Below are 23,637 nucleotides of genomic sequence, written 5' to 3' on the forward strand. Positions count from 1 at the left end.
CATAACTCGATACTATTTTACTCAAAGATGTCATACTTTTAAAACTATTTCAACGTGCGTCTCCTCTGTAATGAGTAGAAAATAAAACAAATAGCATAACTCTTTTGAGGTCTTGCTTGACAAAAGAATAAATAATTACACAATGTTCTAATCACAACCTTTTGTACTATTTTATTTTTTTTAATGGGAGTCCGGTTTGTGAGCGCAGAGTGTTACCAGTGAGCTAAAACTCTGGGCTGCCAACATAGCTTAGCTTGAAAGCTTAGGAATTGATGTACATAAAAAGCTGACCTACTTTTTTCGTGAAAAAAATGCTGCAATATATAATAATAATAATAATAACACGCACACAAAAAAACAAACAAACACCTTCCCCCCCTCCCCCTATCGACTTGGGAGCAGTACATAGTCTATTAGTCGCGGCAACAACACATTGGACTCCGCCTCCCATTTTCTGGCCAATGAAAACCGGACATTTTCATGAATTTATAAAAACAAACGCCCGGGTTGTCTTTGACTCATTTAGCAAAACATAATGGCAAAGCTGCTCGTGGACAACATTATGTTATCCATTTCAGCATCAAAAGTGCACATCTGTGCCATGAATCCGAGTAAAGTCAATCAATTAGCCAGTTCCTCATTGAGTATGATTACTACGTCCGATTTCCTACCACTTCTATTTCTAATCAAAATAGAAGATATTTGTTAACAAGGAGTGCAATTGGATTTTGCCAACATGGAAAGACATGTGACGTCCTGGCAAAATGTCCCTTCGTGAATGTTCACCGTACTCCCATTTACTGTATTCGACATTCATTTCTTTTCTCAGAAAGTTATGATAGGATGTTGAGTACGTGGTGCCGCCTGGTGACGCCTGCTGGATGAGGATCTCCTCCCCTCTGCTGGCTACCGACTGAAGCAGCTTCTTCTGCTCCGCCAGCTGCTCCTCCAATTCCTGCACAACAAACGACAAAACGACATGAAGACGTTTCTTTCATCCGACCATCTATATGTGCATAGCGTGGTTAATTGAAAAATGCGCACCCGTTGACTCTGAAGAGTTTCCTGATGCTGTTGGGAGCGCGTGGTCCGAGCTTGGGCCACCCAATCCTGCACGCTAGAGCTCTGAGAGAGACTGGAGTCCGACTCGCTGTCCTCCTGCTCTTGAGTGGATCCCTGCACACCATTTAATGTATTGTCAACAATTGATAGCATATTTGACACATTTGATTGAGATGCTTAGGTACGTGCAAATGTGTCATATCTACGAGAATCTATGAATCTATACACCATCAAACACAACATTTATAAAAAAAAATAAAAAATGACAGGATATCCTCGGTGGTACCGACATTCAATCTTTCAATGGCCAAGAGACCAACTCAAATTTTTGGGTAATTTATTTAACCCAAAAAATTAGGTTTAGCGAATAACCCACAACAACAACAACAACAACAACAACAACAACCCCAAATTTATTGTTTACAATCCAAAAAATTGGGTTGTTTTGTTATTTATTCACTTGACCCAAATTTTTCGTTTAAAAAAAAAAAATAACAACAACAAAAGTTGGGTTAAAATAATTCAAAAGTTGGGTTGGTCCCTTTTTGACCCTACAATTTTTAGAGTGCAGAAACATAAACAAAAAACAATTGTGAAAGCTAATTTTAATTTTGACATTTTTGTACAACATTAAGTTGTCATATTCAACCTTCCTTCATACGGCGCTCCGACAGAAACTTTGAATATTTACGATATTGTGGTACATTTAAAACTACGATATGTAGGTATGCCATTTTTTAATAGGCACGTAACAAGAACGGCAATATCGAAATATTAAAATTGCCACAGTATTGTCATTGTCCTGTTATGATTATAAAAGCGAGCAAATCTGTTAAAAAGTCCTGGTTGTTTTCCATTTGTCCAGTTCCAGCACCCTCTGCTGGTGAGTTTATTCATACAGTTTAATCTTAATTAGGCATGTTTTGATCACGCTCACATAAAAACATATTTTTTTTTTCTTTGTAATATGAGTTTTTTTTTTTATTATTTAAATTAATTTTTTTTTACAATATGGTGAGTTTTTTGACAGTATCATGAGCATTTTTTTATTTATATATATATATATATATATATATATATATATATATATTGGCGACCTCCCTACAATATCATGATAATTATATCGTGCATTTCATATCATGATAATATATCGCGACGTTTGGATGTCATTACATTCCTAGTCTTTAACTTATTCACTCGCAGCCATTTTCACTGAAGCAACCCCCTTTGCTCCCGGCTGTTTTACTGGATTTTGACTGATTTTGCAAGGCCCATAGTGTGTTCTATAAAAACATGAAACAAACCAAAATAAATATTAGAGTCAGGAAAAAAAGTATATTTCAATCTGTTTCTGTTTTGCAGCAGTTAGCATTAGAATATAATAGCTAATTCAACACAAATCTGTTTAAAACAGTGGAGAAAAGAGCTTGTTGCAACATGGCCCTGGTTGGTATCTTATACTCTGCTGCCACCTGCTGGCCGTTTTGGCTTCAAGCATTCTCTTCAGTTCAGAGGCTGCATCATAGCCTTCTGTATGCTCTAGCATAAAACAAAAACAAAAACGTATAAATACGTCTTTGGGAGCAAACGAGTTAACGGTTATTTTTGAACAATTCCGATTGTTTGTTCCTCACTTGTGTAAAAGAGGGTCACAACGTTGAGAAGTGCTGGTCACATAAGCAGCATGTGTTTGAAATTGGATAGCTGTCAACAACCAACAACCCTCACCTGCATGTTGGCGTGTTTATCCTGAAGCATCTTCTGCAGCTCCAGCAAGCCTCCCTTCAGCGTCCGCAGCCTCCTGGCCAGTCGCTCGGCCTCCACCCGGGTCTCGGCGCGGCCCTGCAGCAGCAGGTTCTCGCTGCGCACGGACAGCTCCGAGAGCGCCTGCACCTTCTCCTCGATGTCCAGCAGCATGTTCTGCAGCAGCAGAAAGAGAGAGGCCAGCTCAAACATGCCGCCGCCCACAAGTCCATTGGCGAGCACTTGGGGCCTCTAGACCTGCTGCTGCTTTCCCTGGCCGAGAGACGACGATGTAGGCTTTCCCGCTACCCTTTGACCTGGGCTCCTCTGCCACATGAGTGTTAATCCCTCACGTCGCATTGATCAAAGACGAGAGCCACGCACCGAGCGAAATGAAAACGTGAGTGTGTTTTCTCGTTTGTCTGTCCTCAAGGATATCCCGGAGGCTTTGTCACCAATCTATTCGTGGTCAGACGACGACTCGCGAGAGACGTTGACATAATCTTCTTAAGAGCAGCGCTCGCGCTGCTAAGAAGCAAGCCAAGTCAGTGTCCAGCTGGAGGCCTGAACATTCTTGTTTACCTACTCACGAGGTGCAATGCCCCTCCCACCTCAAAAATGATTCAATTTTTATTATAAGCTGCCGAACACATTATTGTGCTGATGAGCGTTTACATATAATGTTGTTCTGCTCTTTTGTGTGCCACATTTCTCCTTCTACATTTCTTAACCAATTTAAACAATGCAAACTTCAAGAGGTTCACAAAATTCAGGCCAGTCAGGGTATTACCCACATAGCTTCAAACGTAACCACTTCAATTACATCGCCTATTTACAACAATACTTAGTACAGTGTACTTCTATATACTCAAGGATATTCAACCTTTTTTAAAAGCCAAGATCTACTTATTGACTACGGATTAGTGTGAAGGGCTGACAGTTTGATACATTATTATTATGGCTGGAGAAGAAAATCAGCTAAGTCGACCACAAAAATTGGTTGATGCAAAAATTTCTGCCTTGAAACGGGAGCAGGGCAATTTCCCGATTAATTGATAGGATAATCAATTCTGAAAAGATGTGTTAGTGACAGCTCTAGTTATTATTAGTAATTAATGGCATTTATTTATATGAACACACTGATCCCGTTAATGATTTTATAGGAAACAGATAAATACCAAAATGCAACACTACTTCTATAAAATTTTTCCATTGTTTACATTTTAAAATGATCACTCATAAACGGAAGTGTTGCATTCACTTGAAAACAAAACAAAACTGTTTTTAATCTTTTTTTTTAAATGTATTTTCTATTTTCTGATTTTTCTTGTTGTATAATGGATTAAAAAAATAAATAAATAAAAAATTCAGATTCGACCAGCCCATTTTTTTTGCATGGCTTATTTCTTTTGTCAGAATTAAAAAAATAAAAATAAAATTTCTGCAATATATTTTTCAATGACAAAAAAATATTCCAAAACAAAAAAAAAAAAATCCATAATCATTCAGATAGTTAAAAAAAAAAAAAAAATTAAAAAAGAAAAAAATTGACTGTTTTTTTTGCGTGGTTTATTTAATTTTTTCAGAATTAAAAATAAAGTATTTTTTTTCTGCAATATATATTTTTAATGACAAAAAATATATATAAAAAAAAAAACAGAAAAAAATCGAAAAACATTCAAATAGTTAAAAAAAAAAACTGAAAAAAATATAAGAAAAAAAATAGAAAAAATTGAAAAAAACAAACCCTGGTGTACTATTATTGGTACGAGCCCACAGGCTGCTCATGTGGTGACGTTGGTGACCTCTGCTCTACATCGTACTTCTGCCTCAAAATTCCATGTCATTTCTTCCAGCGATGATGTCTCCTGAAAGGGATCTAAAAAACAAACAAACAAACAAACAAACAAAAACAAAAAAAACCCACCTGACAAGATGCGAGCTGCCCTTCTACATCCGTGTCCTGGGCTTCAAGGATGACGGCGGCGGAACGACGTGTCCGGACCAACCAGCGGTCCAGCTCCTCCGCTTGGTTCTGATACTGTCGTAAAGCCTCATCCTGGCGTTGGCCTTCAAGCCGATCGATGACACGTTCCTGCAGTGGAATTACGTCCATACTCACATCCAAACTTGTGGTAATAGTGTAGCTCAGTATTTCTCAAAATGATTAAAATAGATTTTTGACATCTATGGCCGCCAATTCCACCCACCCACTTTCTTTCATTCAACACAATCACAAAATATAGAGTATTTGGGAAATTAAGAAACATGTACATCGGTAAGTTTAAAAAAATATATTGACATACTTCTTCTGTTTTAATTCTTCTTAGCAAATCACAGTGTCCCATCACTGGTGAGCTATTTTTAGAACAGACCCCACTTACTCATACACGTACATTTGGGTTATCTTGCTCGGATATAAAAAGAAAAGGTAATCAATAAGTGTAGTTGTTTTTCCAACGGCGTACCTCCAACAGCTGCCGCTTCCCCGAAGCCTTCATGTGGATGGTGGCCATCCTCTCAGCGAGGACGGCCAGGGAAGACTGCATGGCCAGCTGGTCGGCCATGTCAGAGTCCGCGGCAGAATCGGCGGTCAGGTCTTCGGTGAAGCTCGCTTGGAGCCGGTCGATGTCGTCTTGCACGCTCTGTATCTCTTGGATCAGATCCTGCAAACACAACAATGCACAATTTAATAGCGCAGATGGAATTGGAAATGAGAATTCTCACACTGAAATTCTGACCAGTTTAAAAAAAAAAAAAACACCTTTATAGATATTAAAGAAGAGTCATTAAAAATTGTAATTATGAAGCTCAACAATAAATAGTATCGGAATTTTTTCTAACTTGGGTTTAGATGAATTAGTATTTTCCCAAGCAGTAGCTAAGGTTATATTTTTATTGACCCATCTGAAGAAATATTTAACTTAGAAAAAAAAAAGACAAATAGAATAAATGCCTAAAGGCATTTTCTTTGGTTGAGTAAATAATATGTTTTATTCCTTCACCACAAAACAAATATTCACAATTTAGAACATTTAATATTACATTTTTTTTAAATTAAATTACTATTAAATATTAACAGCTTTAACAATTCTAAATTGCATTTGCTATGATAAATGCGTCTTCTAAAATAAACATCAAATACTTTCCGTGGTTGCAGAAACAATAAAGGATCTCATATTTTTGTAATGAATTTGAATTATTTGTCTTTTTTTTTTTCTTTTTTTTTTTTTACAAATAATGATATAGAAACATTTCATATTACAATATAGCATATATAGTAGTGGTCACGGTAAATTCAGTAAAGGTGTTTTATATTTTATTTACTGTAGTATTAAAAAAGACTCCTCTCTAATGCAGTGCAAGTACTTTTCGGGTTGCGTGAATTAATAGAAAAATAATTTAGCTTATATATATATATATATATATATATATATATATATATATATATCATTTTTTTATTCATACTTATGTAGTGGCCTCAGCTTTAATAAATATTAGATCCTTTTTACAGATACCAATAAATGACAACAAAAAATCTATCATAAATATCAAAATATTCAAAAATATTAATTACAATATAATATGTACAGTAGAGTGCTCAAGTGGACTACAATTTGAAGATGCCACTGGATCAATCAATATCCTTTTATCTTCAATTTAAAGCAGAACGGTAGCATATCATGCACTGTCCTGACTAATCAACGGCTACTCCAACGAGAACTTCACTCCACACAAAACAGAACCTTCCGGTGTCTGTCGAATGACGAATGAAGAGCTGACCTGGTGTGTTCTCATGTGACTATCTGGACTGGCGTCGGCCCCCAGGGGCTCGCTCAGCTTGGCCTCCAGCACTTCCATTTTGGCCGAGATGGACTGCAGCGAGGCCTGGTAGTGCTGCTGCTTCTCCAGAGCTTCGTACAGACTTCTCTGCTTCTCGCTGATCTGTCCACGGGAGGACACACAGTACAGTCGATGTGAAGGTGGCTCTAAAGCACGACCTGCTTTTACTCATTCTCTGGCAGCCATTTTCACTGAAGCAACTCCATTCACTCCCAGCTGTTTCAGTGGATTTTGACTGATTTTGCAAGACTCACAGAATATTGTGTTCTATTGCTATAAAAACGTGGAACCAACTAAAAGAAAGATTAAAATCTCTTCTTTCATCAGGAAAAAAAAAGTATTTTTATAGCTGTTTCCGTTTTGCAGCAATTAGCATTAGAATATAGCAAAGTTTCATCAATCTTCACAATCTTGGTGAAAACACTAACAAAAAGAGCTTGGTTCAATGTGGCCGTGGCTGATCTCTTATCCTCTGCTGCCACCTGCTGGCCATTTTTTTAATAACTACCATTGCTTTAAACCACCTCATCAAGTCAGAAGCTGCATCAAAGCCTTCTGTATGCTCTTGGAAAACAAAACTAAACTAAACTAAACTAAACTAAACTAAACTAAACCAAATAACAACGTGCAAATACAAAAAATATAAATAAGTATTAAAAAAAAGTTTTAATACGTTTTCGGGTTTGAATGAGTTAAAGTGTACTTACCACATTTTTTAGCGTCTCCCATGAGCGCTGCAGGTCGTCCAGGTTGGCCACAGACTCAAACGTCGGGTCGTACAGTTCTTGGACCGGAGCTCTTTTAAGAGCTCCCCTTCCGGCCTGAGAGGAGACATTTTGCATCACGACGACAAGATGAGAGGCTTTCTTTGCAGATTTTGCAGAGGGAAATACCTTCGCGGTAGCAACGTCGCCGTGGGTGATCGGCGAAGGCGAGCGACAGGTGGGAGGGGAGGACATGGAGCTGATGGTGCCCTCCTCGCCAGACTCCTCGGTGACGGGAGACAGGAGGGCGTGGCAGCGGCCCGCCGTCATCTGACCATGCAGAAGGCCAATGTGAGAAACAGCAAGGTGCATGAAAAGGACTGTGAGGATTTCCATATTTTGATGTCATCTTAGAAAAAAAAATGTGCTATTTGTAACAACATGGATGTAAACATGCGCGTTAATAATTTAACATTGCAGCAAATTCCGGCTGTTGTTTCGGCGAAAAGCCAGGATTGTTTACATTTTGAAATACACATTTACATTTTGAAAAAACAGAAGCTTTATTGCGTTCACTTGGGGAAAAAAACAACTCAGTTTTTAAAGAATTAGTTTTTTTTCCTCTGTTTTGCAATTGTTTGGTATCATGGAATATTTTTCTTCTGTTGTTCTGAATTTTCTTTGTATTTTTCCGATTTTTTTTAAATGTTTTTTTTTTTTTTGGTTAAATGTTTTTTATTTTTATTTTTTCAGAATATTTGTTTCCTTTTTCTTCAATATATTTGCAGTCGTCAGTCACGGGGCATGTATTATTTTAATTACCAGTAAGTACCGGTAAGTATGACGCATTGTATGATTGGACCAAAGTTATAGTAGTTTTGGATATTTTATGATACTTTCCATTTAGTTTTGACTTGTTGTTCAATTTCAGTTCGTTTTAATAAATTTTCAGTGCTGGTTTGTTAGTTTTTATTTTTGTACCATTATTTTTGTCAAAAATTGTTTTCAGTTAGTTTTGATTAGTTTTAGTATTAGTTTTTTTGTGCCGTATTTGTCAAGTGCAAGATAACACCACATAAAAAAAAAAAAAAAAGTCACCAACAAAATTCTCAAACGACTGTTTGACCTTCCATCTTCTATATGGATATAGAGCAATACTAAAATAAAAAATAAATTCAAAATGAACCCTGAAAGCTCTTGCATGACATGGACAAATATGAAAACAAAGGTCATTTTCACTATAATTATAGTTAGTTTTATAAAATAATATAATAGCGTTTTATTTATTTATTTCAACATTTTAATTTTTATTTTATTGTGTTAACAAAAATATTTTTCCAATTTTAGTTTGAGCTATTTATTTTCTTTTTTTTTTTTGCATTATAATAACCTTGGACTGTAGTGAGAGGTATTTCTTAAATTTTGCTTTACATGTAAATAAAATATTAGAAACAAGTATCAGTATGATGCGGTGCAGTTCTACACCTGCGTGAGCTACATCCACAATGACCAAATATTATCCATGTATTACTATTATTAGGCATCACTATTTGATTATTTGCATTGTACCATCAGAGCCGTCCTCTCCTCCTCCATGTCGGGCAAGCCCCCTTCCACGTCACTGACGGTCAACAGCAGCGTGGCGTGCTTGGCCTTCACCGCCAACATTTTGCACTTGGAGTTGAGTGAGGCGATCTGCTCCTGGTAGCCTTTGATCTTTTGGGCCAGCTCCTAAGAAGAGAAGAAGGGTTGCCGGTGAGTTCAGTCCAACCTCATTTGAAATTATAGCAGTCAAATCACTTCGTGGTGAAGTATCTGCGCTTGCAGCTCCTGGATGTTGCTGGTGGTGATGGGACGGTCCTGGATGACGCGGTGCGCTTCCTCGATCAAGCCCTGCAGCTCCCTCACTTCCTGTTCATACTGCTCGTACTGCACCACTGCCTCCTGCAGAGTTTGAATCGCAAATTGAGTGAGTATTCGGGATATTTTTCCTGCATATATCATCATTTGGAGGTGGCCACCTCAGCCTAATATCTGATTGCATGAAAACTGTTATATGACTAGCATTGCACTTTTTATTCACCACTTCCTGTTAGGGACAATAATTGTAATATAAAATAAAATCAAATATTTGTTTGCCACTATTTTTAAATCATTTTGTTGTGAACAATAAGGTATTTTTTTTACAGTTCTAAAAGGGCCTTAAAGGGAAACCATAACTACAATGTGGTCCCTAAAAAAAAAAAAAAAAAAAAAAAAAAAAAGAAAGAAAAAAGTTTGATATCACTGCCTTATGACGTCCTGGGAAAAAATGCTATTCATAAGTCAGTAATAGAAAAAATAAACGGCTAAAAGCTACAAAAACAAAATTGTTGTTTCGGTCGTGATTTCTTTATTTTGCATTTAATTTTCACATTATATGCTCTCTCTCTCCTTTTTTTTCTTTTTTCTTTTAATCTGTTTAGATTTGAGTTAGTGTTCTTTTAAAGGGACACTTAACTCATTGAACAATTTTCAGCTGTGAAAAGTTAAGGTTTTGTCTAGAATGAATTTGATAACTTCATTATTTGTTATGTACAATTAATAGCTTTTAAAAAGTAATTTTTCTACATGATGTCGACTGAAGAGGATATCACCCGTGCTGAGAAAGTAGCTAATGACCAATCATGGTTCACCTGTTTTCTAGGTTTTGTCAGTAAACTGAGCCATGATTGGTCGTTACCTACTTCCTCAGCACAGGTGATGTCATCATCAGTCGACAGCAAGTAGAAAAATGACTTTTTAAAGGTTTTAATTGTACATGAAAAATAATCAAGTTATCAAGTTCGTTCTGGACAAAATATTAACTTTTTACTGCTGAAAATGGCTCAATGAGTCAAGTATGTCTTTAATTCCTCCTCAACGCTGCTCTTTGAAGAATATATATTTTTTTTTTTTACATGTCGGTTGTTGTTTTATTGTTGACACGAGTTCATTTAAAATGTTCAAATCATGATGTTGTGACAAGTTGCTGGAACCTGAAGGATGTTGCACTGCTGGATGGCCACGTGCTGCAAGTGGCTGGCGTCTTGCTGCAGCCGCAGCGCCGTGCGACAGATGGCCAGGTTGGGCATCACCTCTTCGGGCACCCGCAGAGCGCTCTGGCACAGCTGCACCGCCTGCACCTGCTGCTTCAAACTCTCCATGTCTGCCATCAAACGCTGACAAAAAAAAGAAAAGAAAAAAAAAATCCAGGGAAGGGGTGTGTTGAATTTCGGGAATAAGACTTTAACATAAAGAAAAAGTGAAAAAGGTGAAGGTCTTTACCTGTCTCTGAAGCAGCTGTTCTTTGAGGCTTTGGCGTGCCAGCTCAGGTGATGTTAGCGTGGATTGGACTTGCTCCAAAGCGACGTGTAATGCCTTCACCTCACATTCCAGCGCTTCCATACTCTGAGGACATGGTGAATTCCATTAATCTCATTAGGGTTGGAGGAATTATCGATTGTATTTATTAATTCAAATTTATTGAATAATTAATGTTATTTTTCTAATTTGTATTGGCTTAAAATCTTAATTTAATTTGGATTGTGTTTACATACTCACTTGTTAAGTAACAAATTTGCTCAAATTTGGGGCTAAATCATCTCCTCATTGTCTTTTTGCCTCGCTAGCTTTTCTCTACAAACATTATGATTTGGACATATGCTACAATACCTTTGACCGATACTATTTTTTTTTCAAATTGTCATTATAAAATTTACAACAATGCAAATATGATTAAAAAAGCATAGCAAGGCGTGATGCAGCTTACTGGCAAGCGGAATTATTATTTTTTTTTAGAATAGTAAAAAAAAAATGGCACAATTTTTATTATTTTTTTTAATTTAGTATTTTATTTTATTATATTATTTTTATTATTTTGTATTTAAGTTTGTATTTTTTAGAATAGTAAAAAGTGCATGCCACTATTTTTCTTAGACTTTTTATTTACCAGGTAGTATTTTATTTAGTATTTTATTTTAGTATTATATTTTATTATTACTGGTGACCTATTTTTAGAAAAGACCCGCGGGCTACTCAAGTGGTCCTTGGGGCTAACTGGTGCCTGTGGGCACCACGTTGGTGACACCTGGCCTAGAATGTCTTCATGTAGAGTAATGATTCTTATTTTTAGATTCTTAGGAAGTTCTTTGCCATGTGGTGCCATATTGACCTTCCAGTAACCACTATGAGGGAGTGGGCGAGCTATAACATCAAATTTAACAGACCCGCTCCCTAATAAGTCACATGACACAGAGGCGCGAAAATGGTTAATGGGGCCTAATGTGGACATTTTCACTTGGGGGTGTACTCACTTTTGTTGCAAGTTGTTTAGACATTAATGGTTGTGTGATTCCTTAAATTGTACAACGTGTCGAAGAGAGCAAGGGACTGAGACTTGCGCACCTTCTCTGCATCCTCCAAACTTTGCAGCCGCGTCTTGATGCTCTGCTGGAGCTCCTCAGTGTGTCGGCTGAGTTCGCACACCTGCTGGCTCATGGACTCCACATGCAAGACCTCGGACAGGAGCTCCACTTTCTCCGCCATGGACTCCATGTCCCCGTGAAGGTCGCAGGACTCTCGCAGAACCGCCTGGCGAGGAGATCACAACAGTGTTTGCGGGTGAAGGATGAGAATCCTGCCTGCGTCATGTTGTCGACCCCAGCAAGACCATGAATGGGGTTGGTGTTGGGTTTTGTAATGGAGCTTGAAAAATAGACCCGTGCAGAAGTTGAGGAAAGATCATCCAAAAATAGCATTACCAAACTTTGGAGCTCAAGGTTTTGAACCTCAGGTAGATGAGGTTTCATGTGAAATGGAAACATTTTTAAATGGTTTATTCTGTTACTCGTGGATTTTTATACAGGAATCTGAACTCATTTCCTCCCAAAAACGTATAAATACGTTCAATTTTAAATGTTTTAAGTGTCCCACAGACGTATTTATGTTTTTTTTTGGTTTAGTTTTTTTTATTTATTTATTTATTTTTAATGCTAGAGCATACAGAAGGCTTTGATGCAGCCTCTTAACTGCAATGAACGGTTGAAAAAAATGGTAGTTATTAAACAAACGGCCAGCAGGAGGCAGCAGAGATCAACGAGGGCCATGTTAGGGAAAAAAAGCTCAATTACTCACAATTCTAAATAGATTTGTGAATAATGAAACTTAGCTATATTGCACCCGGATCTGTACCAGAGCAACCCAGATTACAGCCCGCCGCTACCACGCTTTGCTCCTGCACTTACTGGTAAACATGACTTTTTTTGGCCTTAACTCATTCAAACACAAAAACTTATTTTTTAATATTTTATACTTCACTCCCAAAAATGTATTTTATGCAAGCTTCTGACCTGGAGAGGTCGCTTAAAGCAATGGTAATTATTATAAAAAAACGGCCAGCAGGTGGCAGCAGAGTATAAGAGATCAGCCACGGCCATGTTGCAACAAGCTCTTTTTCCCAGTGTTTTCACCAGGAATGTAAATAATGATGAAACTTAACTATATTCTCATGCTAATTGCTGAAAAACAGAAACAGATACAAAAATATATATTTTCTTCCCTGATGAAAGAAGAGATTTTAATCTTTCTTTTGGTAGGCTCCTTGTTTTTATAGCAATAGAGCACAATATTCTGTGGGCCTTGCAAAATCGGTCAAAATATAGTAAAATAGCTGGGAACAAAGGGGGTTGCTTCAGTGAAAATGGCTGGGAGTGGATGAGTTAAAGAATCCCCGCCTGCCACCCACCTGGTACATGCGTATCTGCTCTTGCAGGTGAACCGACGAGTTCCAGATGACGTTGGCCCTCACTAGGCTCTTGGCTTTCTCCGACCACCTCACGATGAAGTCCAGCATCTCGTGGTATTCGTCCAAATAACAAACGGCCTGCGCATGCAAATCAAATAGGTGAAGATCTAATGAACATGGACGTGCAATTAACCATTTAAGGGTTCACGACCTTTTTGAGCCAGTTGTTGCGGCAGTCGGCTAGCCGTGCGGTGTGATGGTGCATCTCCGAAAGCTTCCCGATGGCGTCGCTTAGCTGCTTGGCCAGCAGGGGGTTACGGCGGCCGAACTCCTGCACGGCCGCGTCCAGCTCGGAGAGAGTCCGACCACAGCAGTCCAAGTCCTCGACTAGACTCTTGACGCATGAAGAAAAAACAGACAAAACTCACAGCCAACCCTCCTTATCGCGGTTGATCCATTCCAGACCGAAAACGGCATGATAAAGACACCGTGTAAAAGTACTCGGTAGTAGGGCTGCACGATATTGGAAAATCATGCGATATGAGATATGCGATATTGTTGCTGAATATAGCGATATCGATATTATTGCGATATTTATTATGTACCAAAAAAAATGACTGTGACTGTGAACTGTGATAAAAACTAGCAAGCATGACTGAAACTGGACTAAAACTGAGACAAAATTTTAAAATGACAGACAAAATTAGTACTGGTACTCGGTCAAATACCTTGACTTCTTCTTTGGCTTGGTCAACTTCTGGAGATTTGTCCTTGAATTTGGCAGTGATGGCTTTTAGTTTCTCTGAGACCTCGTGGATTCTAGAACTGAACTCCTCTTTGATTTCTCTGGTTTTCTGGATGTCTCTCTCTTTGGAAAGAACCTGAAACGCACCAAGGCGGCGCATGAAAAAATACTTCAAAGTTCATCATCGTGACGTATATAATTTTAGTTATCTATGTAGATTCATGCCCCATCCCTGTAAAAGGCCACCTGGTTTGACCCAAACCTGCTCTGACACATTTTCCTTTCTTCTGACCCAGCAGACATATGTAGGGGTTTTCCGATCACGTGTGCTCTGGCTGGCCTTGAAGGCATCCTGTGAGATAGGGGTTTTCCGAACACGTGAGCTACACGTGCTACACGTGAGTGAGTGAGCCAAGGCCAGGTGCAGGCCATAAAAATGTCTTGTCCACAAGATTTATGAGCAGGAAGGTACACATGAGCTTGCGTAACCATGAAGTTCATGCAGAGGTCAGCTTTAAATTAGGCCAAAGGTTGCAAGTTTACGTGGAGTAACAGTGCCCCCAATGGTCACAAAATAGTACTGCACCAAGTTAAACTCCTATCTTGCAGTGCACTCTAGTGGCCAAAGACATTCATATGACTAATTAGGCTAATTTGTAGGAGTGGGCAAATGTTGTAGTGGCCCAATACCGTTAGCTACCTTAAGATGTTACGCCCAATGAAAAAGTTTGGGGGTGGATTCTAGTCAGGCTATATAAACCAGTGCATCCCGTTGTCCGACGGATTTCTGATCCCTTCTGGCCAGAATATATGTCTTGTTTGTATGTCCGTGTCAAATAAATCTTTTTGTCTACAGCTTGAATCTCGGCCCGGCACTCTGTTACTTTTTTCTTCTAGATTCTGAGTTGTTGAACTTCTCCTTTAAAGCGAATACAAGCGAAAGCTCTCCTTCCAACACCCGGGATGCATAATATACGATCACTCTTGGAGAGGACAGTCGGAGCGCCCCCCCCCCCCCCCCCCCCCCCCCCCCCGACATATCTCCCCTGGGCGTCGGCCAGGCGGGAGGGCAAAGGCGGCCTCCGCCGGGACGTAAATCTCGGTCCGGCCGTCTGCCTCTCGTCCGGGTCGACGAAACAACAATCGACCTTCAAAAAAATTAGCAGCAGCGCACCTGATCCTCAATGGCCCCCAAAGCCAACGAGACCTCGGCCAACTGCATAGAAATTTCCGAAGGCAGGATGGTGTAGAGATCCAGGTACTTGCTCTGTTGCTGCTCGGCTAATTTGTCCACGTTCTGACGGTAGGTGATCACATCCCCGTGGACCACCTGCACCCATCAAGTAGATGAGGTTTTGTTTCAAAATATTAAACAAAATACATCATAGTCACCAGAGATGCAGATTAACTCATTCACTCCCACCCATTTTCACATTTTCCCTGCTGTTTTACTGGATTTTGACTGATTTTTGCAAGGCCCACAGAATATTGTGTTCTATTACTATAAAAACATAGAACCTACTAAAAGAAAGATTAGTCTATTCTTATATCAGGAAAAAAAGTACATTTCTATCTGTTGCCCTTTTGCAGTAATTAACATTAGAATATAGCTAAGTTTCATTATTACAAATCTGCTTAGAATTGTAGGGAAACAGCTTGTTTTCACCATGGCCCTGGTTGATCTATTATACTCTGCTGCCACCTGCTGGTCGTTTTTGTAATTACTACCTTTTTTTTCACCCATTCTCTGCAGTTGTGAGGCTGCATCAGAGCCTCCTGTATGCGCTAGCAGAAATAAAACATTAAAAACGTATAGATACGTCTTTGGGACACAACACATTTAAGATAGAACTTATTTATACGTGTTTGAGAGCAAATGAGTTAAATATGTCAGGCTAAAGACACCAATTTGAACTCGGCTCTTTTCTCAGTCCACTTTCATTCTACCTCCAGTTCTTGAAGCAGAGAGTCGATGTCAGGCGTGGGGTTGAAAAGCAGCTCCCTGGTCTCCTGGATCCAGGCTTTCACCACGCTGAGTTCTCGCTCCACCTCCTCTCGGTCCCGCAGTTCCTGAGCGGCCTGAGCTCGCTTGGTCCTGGACTGCGTCAGGAGGCTGCACACAAACACAAGAAATGTTGCGAGTGTACGAAAACACGCTGAAATCAACAACGACCAAATGGCCGCGCGGCGTTACCCGTCCATCTGCTCCTGCACCGCCCGGATCTCCTTCAGGCTGGGGAGCTCTTCCTGCTCGCTGGTGGGTGAGGGCACCTCCACGTCGTGCAGCAGGCTGAGGGCGTACTGGCGTAGCAGAGTCAGCGACGACAGCTCTCTCTCCAAGTCTTGGCTCAGCACGTCGTGTTGCTCCAGCAGAGACTGCAGGGTGGCCTTGGAGGCCTTCTCCGCCGCACTGTCCGGCACCCGGCCCCGCAGTTCGTCGGCGACCGCTCGCACCTTTGTCATCTTCTCCCTGAAAGTCCTCCACTCCTGCGCCGTGTCCTCCAGAACCCGCTCCTGGCCCCGGGCCACGCTGCGGAGTCGGGTCCAGCGCTGCCACACGGTGGTCATAGAACGGCTGATGGTGGCCTTGCTGGCGTCACTTCCCACCTGCTCCAGCTGAGCCGCTTGCTCCTCCAGACCGCTCAGCTTCTCTTGGAAGCCGTTGACAAGTGAGACCAGGGTCTGAAAAAAACAAAAAAAAGGTCAGAAGTGAGTGGGGGAAAACAAACTCGGTTCTGTTGCAGTCTTTTCTACCCGGTGACTGTGCAACTTGTCCTCGGCCTCTTGGCTCGTTGCTGCCTTTGCGGTGGAAAACTGGGTGAGCTTCTTTTCGGCTTCGTTCATGATTTCAATGACGGTCTGCCGTGCCTCCTGGTACGACTTCCACTGAGCCACGCAGCTGGGAAGAAACATTCAGCAGGCAAGTCTAAAGTGGGCTTCTCAAATTTTTTGGGTCTGAGGAGTCCTTACGGGGAAGATTTTTTTCCAAGGACCCCCTCATAATTGTAACTATCAACTAACATGTATACCACTACTAAATGCTAAAGGAATGAAAAAGTTTTGAGGAAAAGCCAAATTATAATTTAAAAATAGGACTTTATTCTTACTTTATTCTGTAATTACATGCCTACTTTAAACGTACATGCAGAGTTGTCAGATAGATTTATGTGATGATACATTATAGTGATAGACCGATATGGTATTTTCAAGGAGGATACCGATATACATTATTAGCTCAGAGTCACTCCCAGTCATTTTCACAGAAGCCATCCGATTCACTCCCAGCTGTTGTCAAAATGCCAAATATCGGCACCTGCTGTTGTGCCAGAAGTACTGATAATCGGGTGATCCCTACATTCAAATCATATCAGAGGTTTTCACTGGCCCAAAGGTAAGTTAGGGAGGAGAAATGTGTTTTATTTTATTGACATAAAAGTCCTCTATATGAGTATGCACTTCTCTAAAATGAAACCAAATAATTATCACAAATTATTTTGTTTGACCTCCTAGCTATTTCTCACAGAACCCCCAGGAGTCCCTGCACCCCAAATTTTAGAAGTACTTCAGACTATTTTTTTGCTTCCACTACCTGTGAAGAACATCCTGGTGACACTGCAGCTGATCTCGCACTTCCAGGCCTCTCTGCTTAGCTGACTCCACGCTGACCCGCAGCTGCCCTTTGGCTACGGGGTTGACCAGGTCCTCCAGCTGGGGCACGAGGCTCTCCAGCTCCTCCAAGTGAATGAGGAACTCCTGCTCAGTGGCCACGATGCCGTCCTGCTGCCTCAGACACTCCTCGTAGTTCTCCACGTCCACGCCCAGGCCGGCCTGCTGCAGGAAGGACACGGCGTCCTCCAGCCATTCGCAAGCCGCCTGCATCCGGAAGTGGTACTTCTGGCACAACAGCAGGGCCTGCTCCAAGGTCACCTTCACGAGGGTTTTGCACACGATATAAAAACAATCCTTCCCTTTAAACGTAAACCCCAATCTTAAAATCTTAAAACTAAACACCAATCCTAAACCCTAATCCAAGGTAAAGATTTGGATGAAGTCTAAATGCTAAATCCTCGCCCTTAACATTGAACATTGATCCAACCCTCATCCCTATGCTAAATTTTAACCCTAAAATCTTAAACACCAACCATAATCCTAATTCTAATTCTAACACTAATCCTAGCTCTCGATCTGAGGCGCCAACTGTACGTCATGAATAGGATACACAGAAGATGAGTCGTACCTGTTTGGAACTCAGCTGTTTCTGGACATCCGCTTGCAGCTTCGCCATTTCTCCAAGACTGGCGTCCACGTGGGTGGGTGCCAGCTCGTTGGCGCTGGTGTACTTGTGCTTCTCCCTGCTACTCAGAGCCGCCACGATCCTCAACCTGGACTGAACTTCTTCCTGCATGATTTGCTGCTTCCTGATCTCTTCCTGCACCTTCTCCACCCGCATGTCCACGGTCACGGCGGAATCCAGCTCGTCGCGGACCTGCTGCAGCCAGGCCAGCGTCCTCTGCATCTCCGTTTCAAAGTCTTTACTCTGGACGAAGCGGTTTTCGCACTCCTCGATCAGGTCGCCCACCGCGGCCTGCAGGGACCGCAGCTCCTCCTGCCACAGGACCACCTGCTCCTTCGAGGCGTTGTGGACCGTTTGATCCAAACGCGGGGCGCGGGTGCCCATCTGCTCCACGAGCCGAGACAGGTGCGAGTTGGCACTCTGGAGGCTCCCCGCCAGAGCGTGGTAGTTCTTGAGTCTCTCTTCGGCAGACTGCGTCTCGGCGTTGACCTTCACCAGCTGCTCCTTGGTGGCCTTTAACTCGGAGTCCACTTGCATGGCCATGGCCTTTTGGTCCTCGAATGACTCCAAGGTTTCATCCAGATGCTCCACCTTCTGCTCCACCAGCCTCTTCAGGCCGTTGTAGAGGCCGGTGAGCTGGGTCATTTCCTCGGGGCGCCACGGCTGCCCGGTGCTGCGGAATCCTTCCTTCTTCTGGTTGAGCTCGCTGACGGCGAGGCCCAGGTTGCTCAGGTCGGCTTGGATGGCTTTGTAGTCACCCTGCAGACTGAGCACCTCCTCCGTTTGCAAGGCGACGACGTGCTGCGCGCCCAGATGGTCGAACTGCTCCTCGAGCTCCTCCAGAGCTTTCTGCGTGACGTCGATGAAAGAGGTGTACTCGTTCCGGGTGAAAATAGCCTGCTGGATTTTCTCCTGCTTCTCTTTGGCTAAGGCTAATATGTTGTTGTACTGCTGAGGGAGGGTGTTGAGTTTTTCATCCAAGTAGCAGTGGTCCACTTCGTTGAGGGTGGGCAAAATCTCCTGGCCTGCTCTTTGCACAATTAGGAGAAGGTTCTCGTACTCCGCCGCCTGCTCGACTATCTGCTGGTATTTGAAGAGCTGCGCCTCCAATTCGGCGTCGCCCACCATGAGATTGATTTCAGGAAATGTGATGATGTCAGCTTGTTTGATCCACTGGCATATTTTTTCCAGGTCATTCTTGAAGTACTTCCTACAGACAAAGACCTTCTCCAGTTCCTGCAGTTTCTGGCCGCACCTGTGCAGCGTTTTGTCGAAGGTGTTCTGCAACTCTTGCAGCTTTGTGAGAATCTCGTTCCTCTCTTCCTCATTGGCATCCCTCATCAGGTCCCTCCCCTGAGACCACAACGACGTCAACTCACTCTGGTAAGCTTTCAAACTGCTTTGGATGTTCCGACAGCTTCGGACCTGCTTGGCGAGATCCTCGGGCAGCAAGGCGACATGCTCCTCAGCCTGGGCCTTTTTCTCGTTCTGCTGGACCCAGCAGATCGACTGGCTGACGGCCATGAGGAAGTGGGTCCTCTCGGTGAACGCCTTGCTGAGGTGTTTCCGGCGCTGCGCCACTTTGACGCTCAGTGACTCAACCTCGGACCGCGTGTCGGAAATCAGCCGCTGCAGACGCTGACGTTCGCTGAGACCCAGGCGGGCCAGGACCCTATCAGAGTCAGCCATAGCTTGGGCGAGCAGGAGCTGCTTGGCCTCCAACTCACTGCAAACGCTCAGGTGGTCAAAGAGAAAACTCTGAGCCAACTCCGGCGGAGGACTCATTTTCATAGCCTCGGACAAGGCGGGCTGCTGCTCCTCGGCCCAATCGCGAGCCTCCCGCAGACGAGCCTCCACCTGGCCCATTTCCTCGAGGGTGACCACGGAGTCCTGGATTTTCCTCTCAATGAGGTTTTGCATCTGGGACCAGCGCTGTTCGAAGTGGCTGATCTGCTCTTTGACCAGCTCCTTGTCGTCCAGGTTCAAGCACTGGATGACTTTTTGCTTCTGGTCCTTTAGTTCTTCCAACTTACCCTTTTGTCCTTCCAGGTCTACTGCCAATTTGCGCAACGCTTCCAAATGCTGAGAGGAACTTTCGGCATCAGTTCTGTGTCAAAAAAGAAGTTTTAGGGGCGAACTGTGTTGTTTTCATTTTTGTTTTATTAAGTGACGAAATCGTCAGTCAATTTTAGTTATCGTTTTCGTCTCAATGAATGCCTTCTATTTTAGTTTTAGTTTAATTTTCGTCTGGAAAAAAAAAATTGTGATGAAAGTTATGATGAAAATTTTGACAAATTTTGACAAAATTATCACATACCGGGCCAGGTTGTCCCACTCCTTGGACACCTGTTCGAAAAGTGCCTCCACTGCAGTAATGCAGTCGTGGTACTCTTTAGACCTCTGCAGATCGTCCTGCCTCTGGATTTGCAGCCTGCTGGCCTGGTGGCAAAGTTCCAGCCAGGAATGACTCAGGCGGTCCAGCTCTGCATGTTCTGGAGAGTCCTGGCCCGGAGACAGTCTGCTGACTTTCTCCGTCATTTTGGTCAGGATATTTTGTTTGGACTGGAGCTGCTGGCTGCATTCCTGCAATTGAATGTCATTATCCTTGGTCTTATGTTGTAATGAACATATTGCATCATGTTGTAATGTTTAAAAATAAATAAATAAATAAATAAATCAGCAAAAATCACACCCCCGCTCCAAAAAATGGCCCATTTTAAAAGAGCTAACTTTTTAACAATCCAATAAAGCCAATAAAGATAGAAGAAAAATATTTTATTCAGAGTAATTGAAACCTTAAAACATGCCATTTACAATCAAACGATGAAATTCCAGCTACCCCATCTCGGATGTTGTAGCGGTCAATAATAGGAATCTCAACAACAGATTTCAATGGATTTGTACAGGAGGACGTAATTTAAAAAAAAAAAAGAAAATTCCAACATTGTTTCTTATCTCATTGACTATCAGCCATTTTCACAGAAGCAATCCCCTTCACTATTTTACTGCATTTTGACAAATTTTGCAAGGCCCACAGAATATTGTGTTCTATTGTTATAAAAACACGGAACCTACCAAAAGAAAGTTTAAAGTCTCTTTTTTTTTCATCGGGGAAAAAAGTATATTTCTATCTTTTTCTGTTTTGCAGAACAGAATATAGCTAAGTTTCATCTTTATTCACAAATCTATTTAGAATTTTGAGTAACTGAGCTTTTTGTCAACATGGCCCTGGTTGATCTCTTATACTCTGCTGCCACCTGCTGGACGGTTGTGTAATAACTACCATTTCTTCAACCGTTTTTTGCAGTTGAGAGGCTGCATCAAAGGCTTCTGTATGCTCTAGCATATAAAAAAAAAGAAAAAAGATTAAAAAAAACGTGTAAATACGTCTTTGGGACATTTAAAATATAACGTATTCATACATTTTTGGGAGCAAATAAGTTAAATGGCATGTTTTAAGGTTTCAATTATTATGAATAAAATATTTTTCTTCCATCAATCTTGGTTTTATTGGATTGTTAAAAAGTTCCCGTTTTTTTTAGTGTCACCCTGTACAAGCCGATTGAATTGGTCGGCTGATTAATCAGTCAGGCCTGACTAATGAGGACATTTAAGGTACTTAACCACGAGTTGTCAATTGCGAACTGCACAACATCTAACCATCTCCAGTTCATGTTGGTCACCTTGCAGTGCAAGTAAATGTATCTCATGTGTTTTGTGTTTTGTGTTTGCATTTTCCTTTTTTTTTTCATTTTTATAAACTCGCGGAGTAGATAATGGTAATCAAATGGTAGAGCTATATTACTTCATAATAACAGGCTGGAGGAGCTGTAACGGATTAATGGCACTTCCATTCATTTAAGGGGAAAAATAATTTTTACGTTATGAGCACACTCACAGAACGAAATCCGCAGGTAAGTCAAGGTACCAATATTAACCCCTTCACTGCCCGCCATTTTCACAGAAGCAACCCCCTTCACTCCCGGCTGTTTTACTGGATTTTGATTGATATTGCAACGCCCACAGAATATTGTGTTCTATTGCTATTAAAAAAAAAAAACATGGGCCCTACCAAAAGAAAGATTAAGAGTGTTTTCTTATATCATGAAAAAAGTATATTTGTATCTGTTTCCGTTTTGCCACAATTAGCATTAGAACATATAGCTAAGTTTCAGAATTATTGACAAACCTGTTGAAAACACTGACAAAAAGAGCTTGTTGCAACATGGCACTGGCTGATCTCTTATACTCTGCTGCCACCTGCTGTCCATTTTTTGTGATAACTACCATTCCTTTAAGTGACCTCCTCAGGTCAGAAGCTACATCAAAGCCGCCTTGTTTATGCTCTAGCAAAAAAAAGAAAAAAAAAAAGAATAAAAAACGTATAAATTCATTTTTGGGAGTGAAGGACAAAGCATTAAAAAAAAAACATATTTACATGTTTTTGGCTTTGAATGAGTTAACTGTTGTAAGCTCATTTGCGGCGGACATTACTGCATTACCTTGGCTTGGGACAACATGTTTTGAGCTATTTTGGTCTCCAACTCTGCAGGTCTCCTAGACAGACTGAGGAGTTGCTGCTCCATATCTTGGAACAGGCCGGTCAGATCTTGCTTCTGCTCCTTGATCTCCCTCCAGCCCTCTGAGAGCTCCTGAGCATTTGACATCCTTTCTTCAATCTAAAAAAATAAAAAATACAATTGTATATTTATCGTCTCGCTCTGTAGTGGATTTTAAAACATATCACCCACGCCAACTGATTGTTCTTACAGTAATTTTGACCCTCTGGACCTCAGCCGCCGTCACTCGCACAGCGTCGTCGGACAGGTCACATACTGAACACACCAGGTCAAGGTAAGTGCTGGCCTGCTCCTGGAGGGCCCTGTAATGCTTCACCTGCAAACGCCAAGAAGCAAATCAACCCATGCAATAACACAGCGAGCGAGTTCAAGCAAAAAATCTTTCAAATATACAGTGGTCTCTCGGGAAACACATAATTGAGGTCACCTGTGTCTCAAAATTCAAAATATGTGCTATGAAAGCACCGCTACCTGTTTGAGTGCTTCCTGCAAACCGGACGGTTCCTGGTCGTTTAGCCGGAGTTCGTCCTGTACGGCCGCCAGCCATGACTGGCACTGCTGGAGGGTATCCTGGTGGTTGACGTGTTTCTGGAGTTCTCGGTCCAGACTTTGTTGCACCTGTCAGCAAAATGCAGGATGGAAAGACTTGAGACTAGCAAAAAATCTACTGGGAGGAGTATGGCGATACTCACTCGTTGAGCCGTGCTGCATATGGCGGAGTAGCTATCTCTGGCACCCTGCTGGTGAGCCTGGACTTGTTGGCGGATCTTAGCTTGGACTTGGTCAGTGCAACTGGAGACCAGTTCTTCTCCTTTGTGCTTCAAGCTGGTGAGACGTTCCTCGAAACCGGCAATGTCCTCCATAATGGCCTCAAGAAATAATACAGGACCGGCAACTGGCTT

At 41.6% G+C, this 23,637-nt stretch overlaps 1 protein-coding gene across 20 annotated transcripts in view; it reads right to left on the reverse strand.

The window, feature by feature from the left end:
- Positions 1-23,637, reverse strand: part of syne1b (spectrin repeat containing, nuclear envelope 1b) — a 167,890-nt gene that overhangs the window by 46,277 nt on the left and 97,976 nt on the right. For 14 of the 20 annotated variants that reach the window (XM_077539645.1, XM_077539664.1, XM_077539648.1 and 11 more), the window contains 26 exons: positions 23,428-23,604; positions 23,207-23,353; positions 22,926-23,051; positions 22,658-22,834; positions 20,473-20,738; positions 18,099-20,262; positions 17,451-17,788; positions 16,616-16,760; positions 16,056-16,543; positions 15,809-15,974; positions 15,036-15,191; positions 13,845-13,997; positions 13,328-13,510; positions 13,117-13,254; positions 11,778-11,963; positions 10,659-10,781; positions 10,370-10,552; positions 9,153-9,296; positions 8,922-9,083; positions 7,356-7,682; positions 6,589-6,750; positions 5,274-5,471; positions 4,733-4,900; positions 2,791-2,982; positions 1,045-1,176; positions 855-955 (listed from right to left, as the gene is read on the reverse strand). In XM_077539645.1, the coding sequence (XP_077395771.1) occupies positions 855-955; positions 1,045-1,176; positions 2,791-2,982; positions 4,733-4,900; positions 5,274-5,471; positions 6,589-6,750; positions 7,356-7,682; positions 8,922-9,083; positions 9,153-9,296; positions 10,370-10,552; positions 10,659-10,781; positions 11,778-11,963; positions 13,117-13,254; positions 13,328-13,510; positions 13,845-13,997; positions 15,036-15,191; positions 15,809-15,974; positions 16,056-16,543; positions 16,616-16,760; positions 17,451-17,788; positions 18,099-20,262; positions 20,473-20,738; positions 22,658-22,834; positions 22,926-23,051; positions 23,207-23,353; positions 23,428-23,604 (6,902 nt within the window). The remainder of the gene's footprint in view (positions 1-854; positions 956-1,044; positions 1,177-2,790; positions 2,983-4,732; positions 4,901-5,273; positions 5,472-6,588; positions 6,751-7,355; positions 7,683-8,921; positions 9,084-9,152; positions 9,297-10,369; positions 10,553-10,658; positions 10,782-11,777; positions 11,964-13,116; positions 13,255-13,327; positions 13,511-13,844; positions 13,998-15,035; positions 15,192-15,808; positions 15,975-16,055; positions 16,544-16,615; positions 16,761-17,450; positions 17,789-18,098; positions 20,263-20,472; positions 20,739-22,657; positions 22,835-22,925; positions 23,052-23,206; positions 23,354-23,427; positions 23,605-23,637) is intronic. The other 6 variants (XM_077539660.1, XM_077539659.1, XM_077539657.1 and 3 more) reach the window with 1 other exon arrangement.

The sequence above is a fragment of the Festucalex cinctus genome, chromosome 12, assembly GCF_051991245.1.
Source record: "Festucalex cinctus isolate MCC-2025b chromosome 12, RoL_Fcin_1.0, whole genome shotgun sequence".
Classification (NCBI taxonomy): Eukaryota; Metazoa; Chordata; class Actinopteri; order Syngnathiformes; family Syngnathidae; genus Festucalex; species Festucalex cinctus.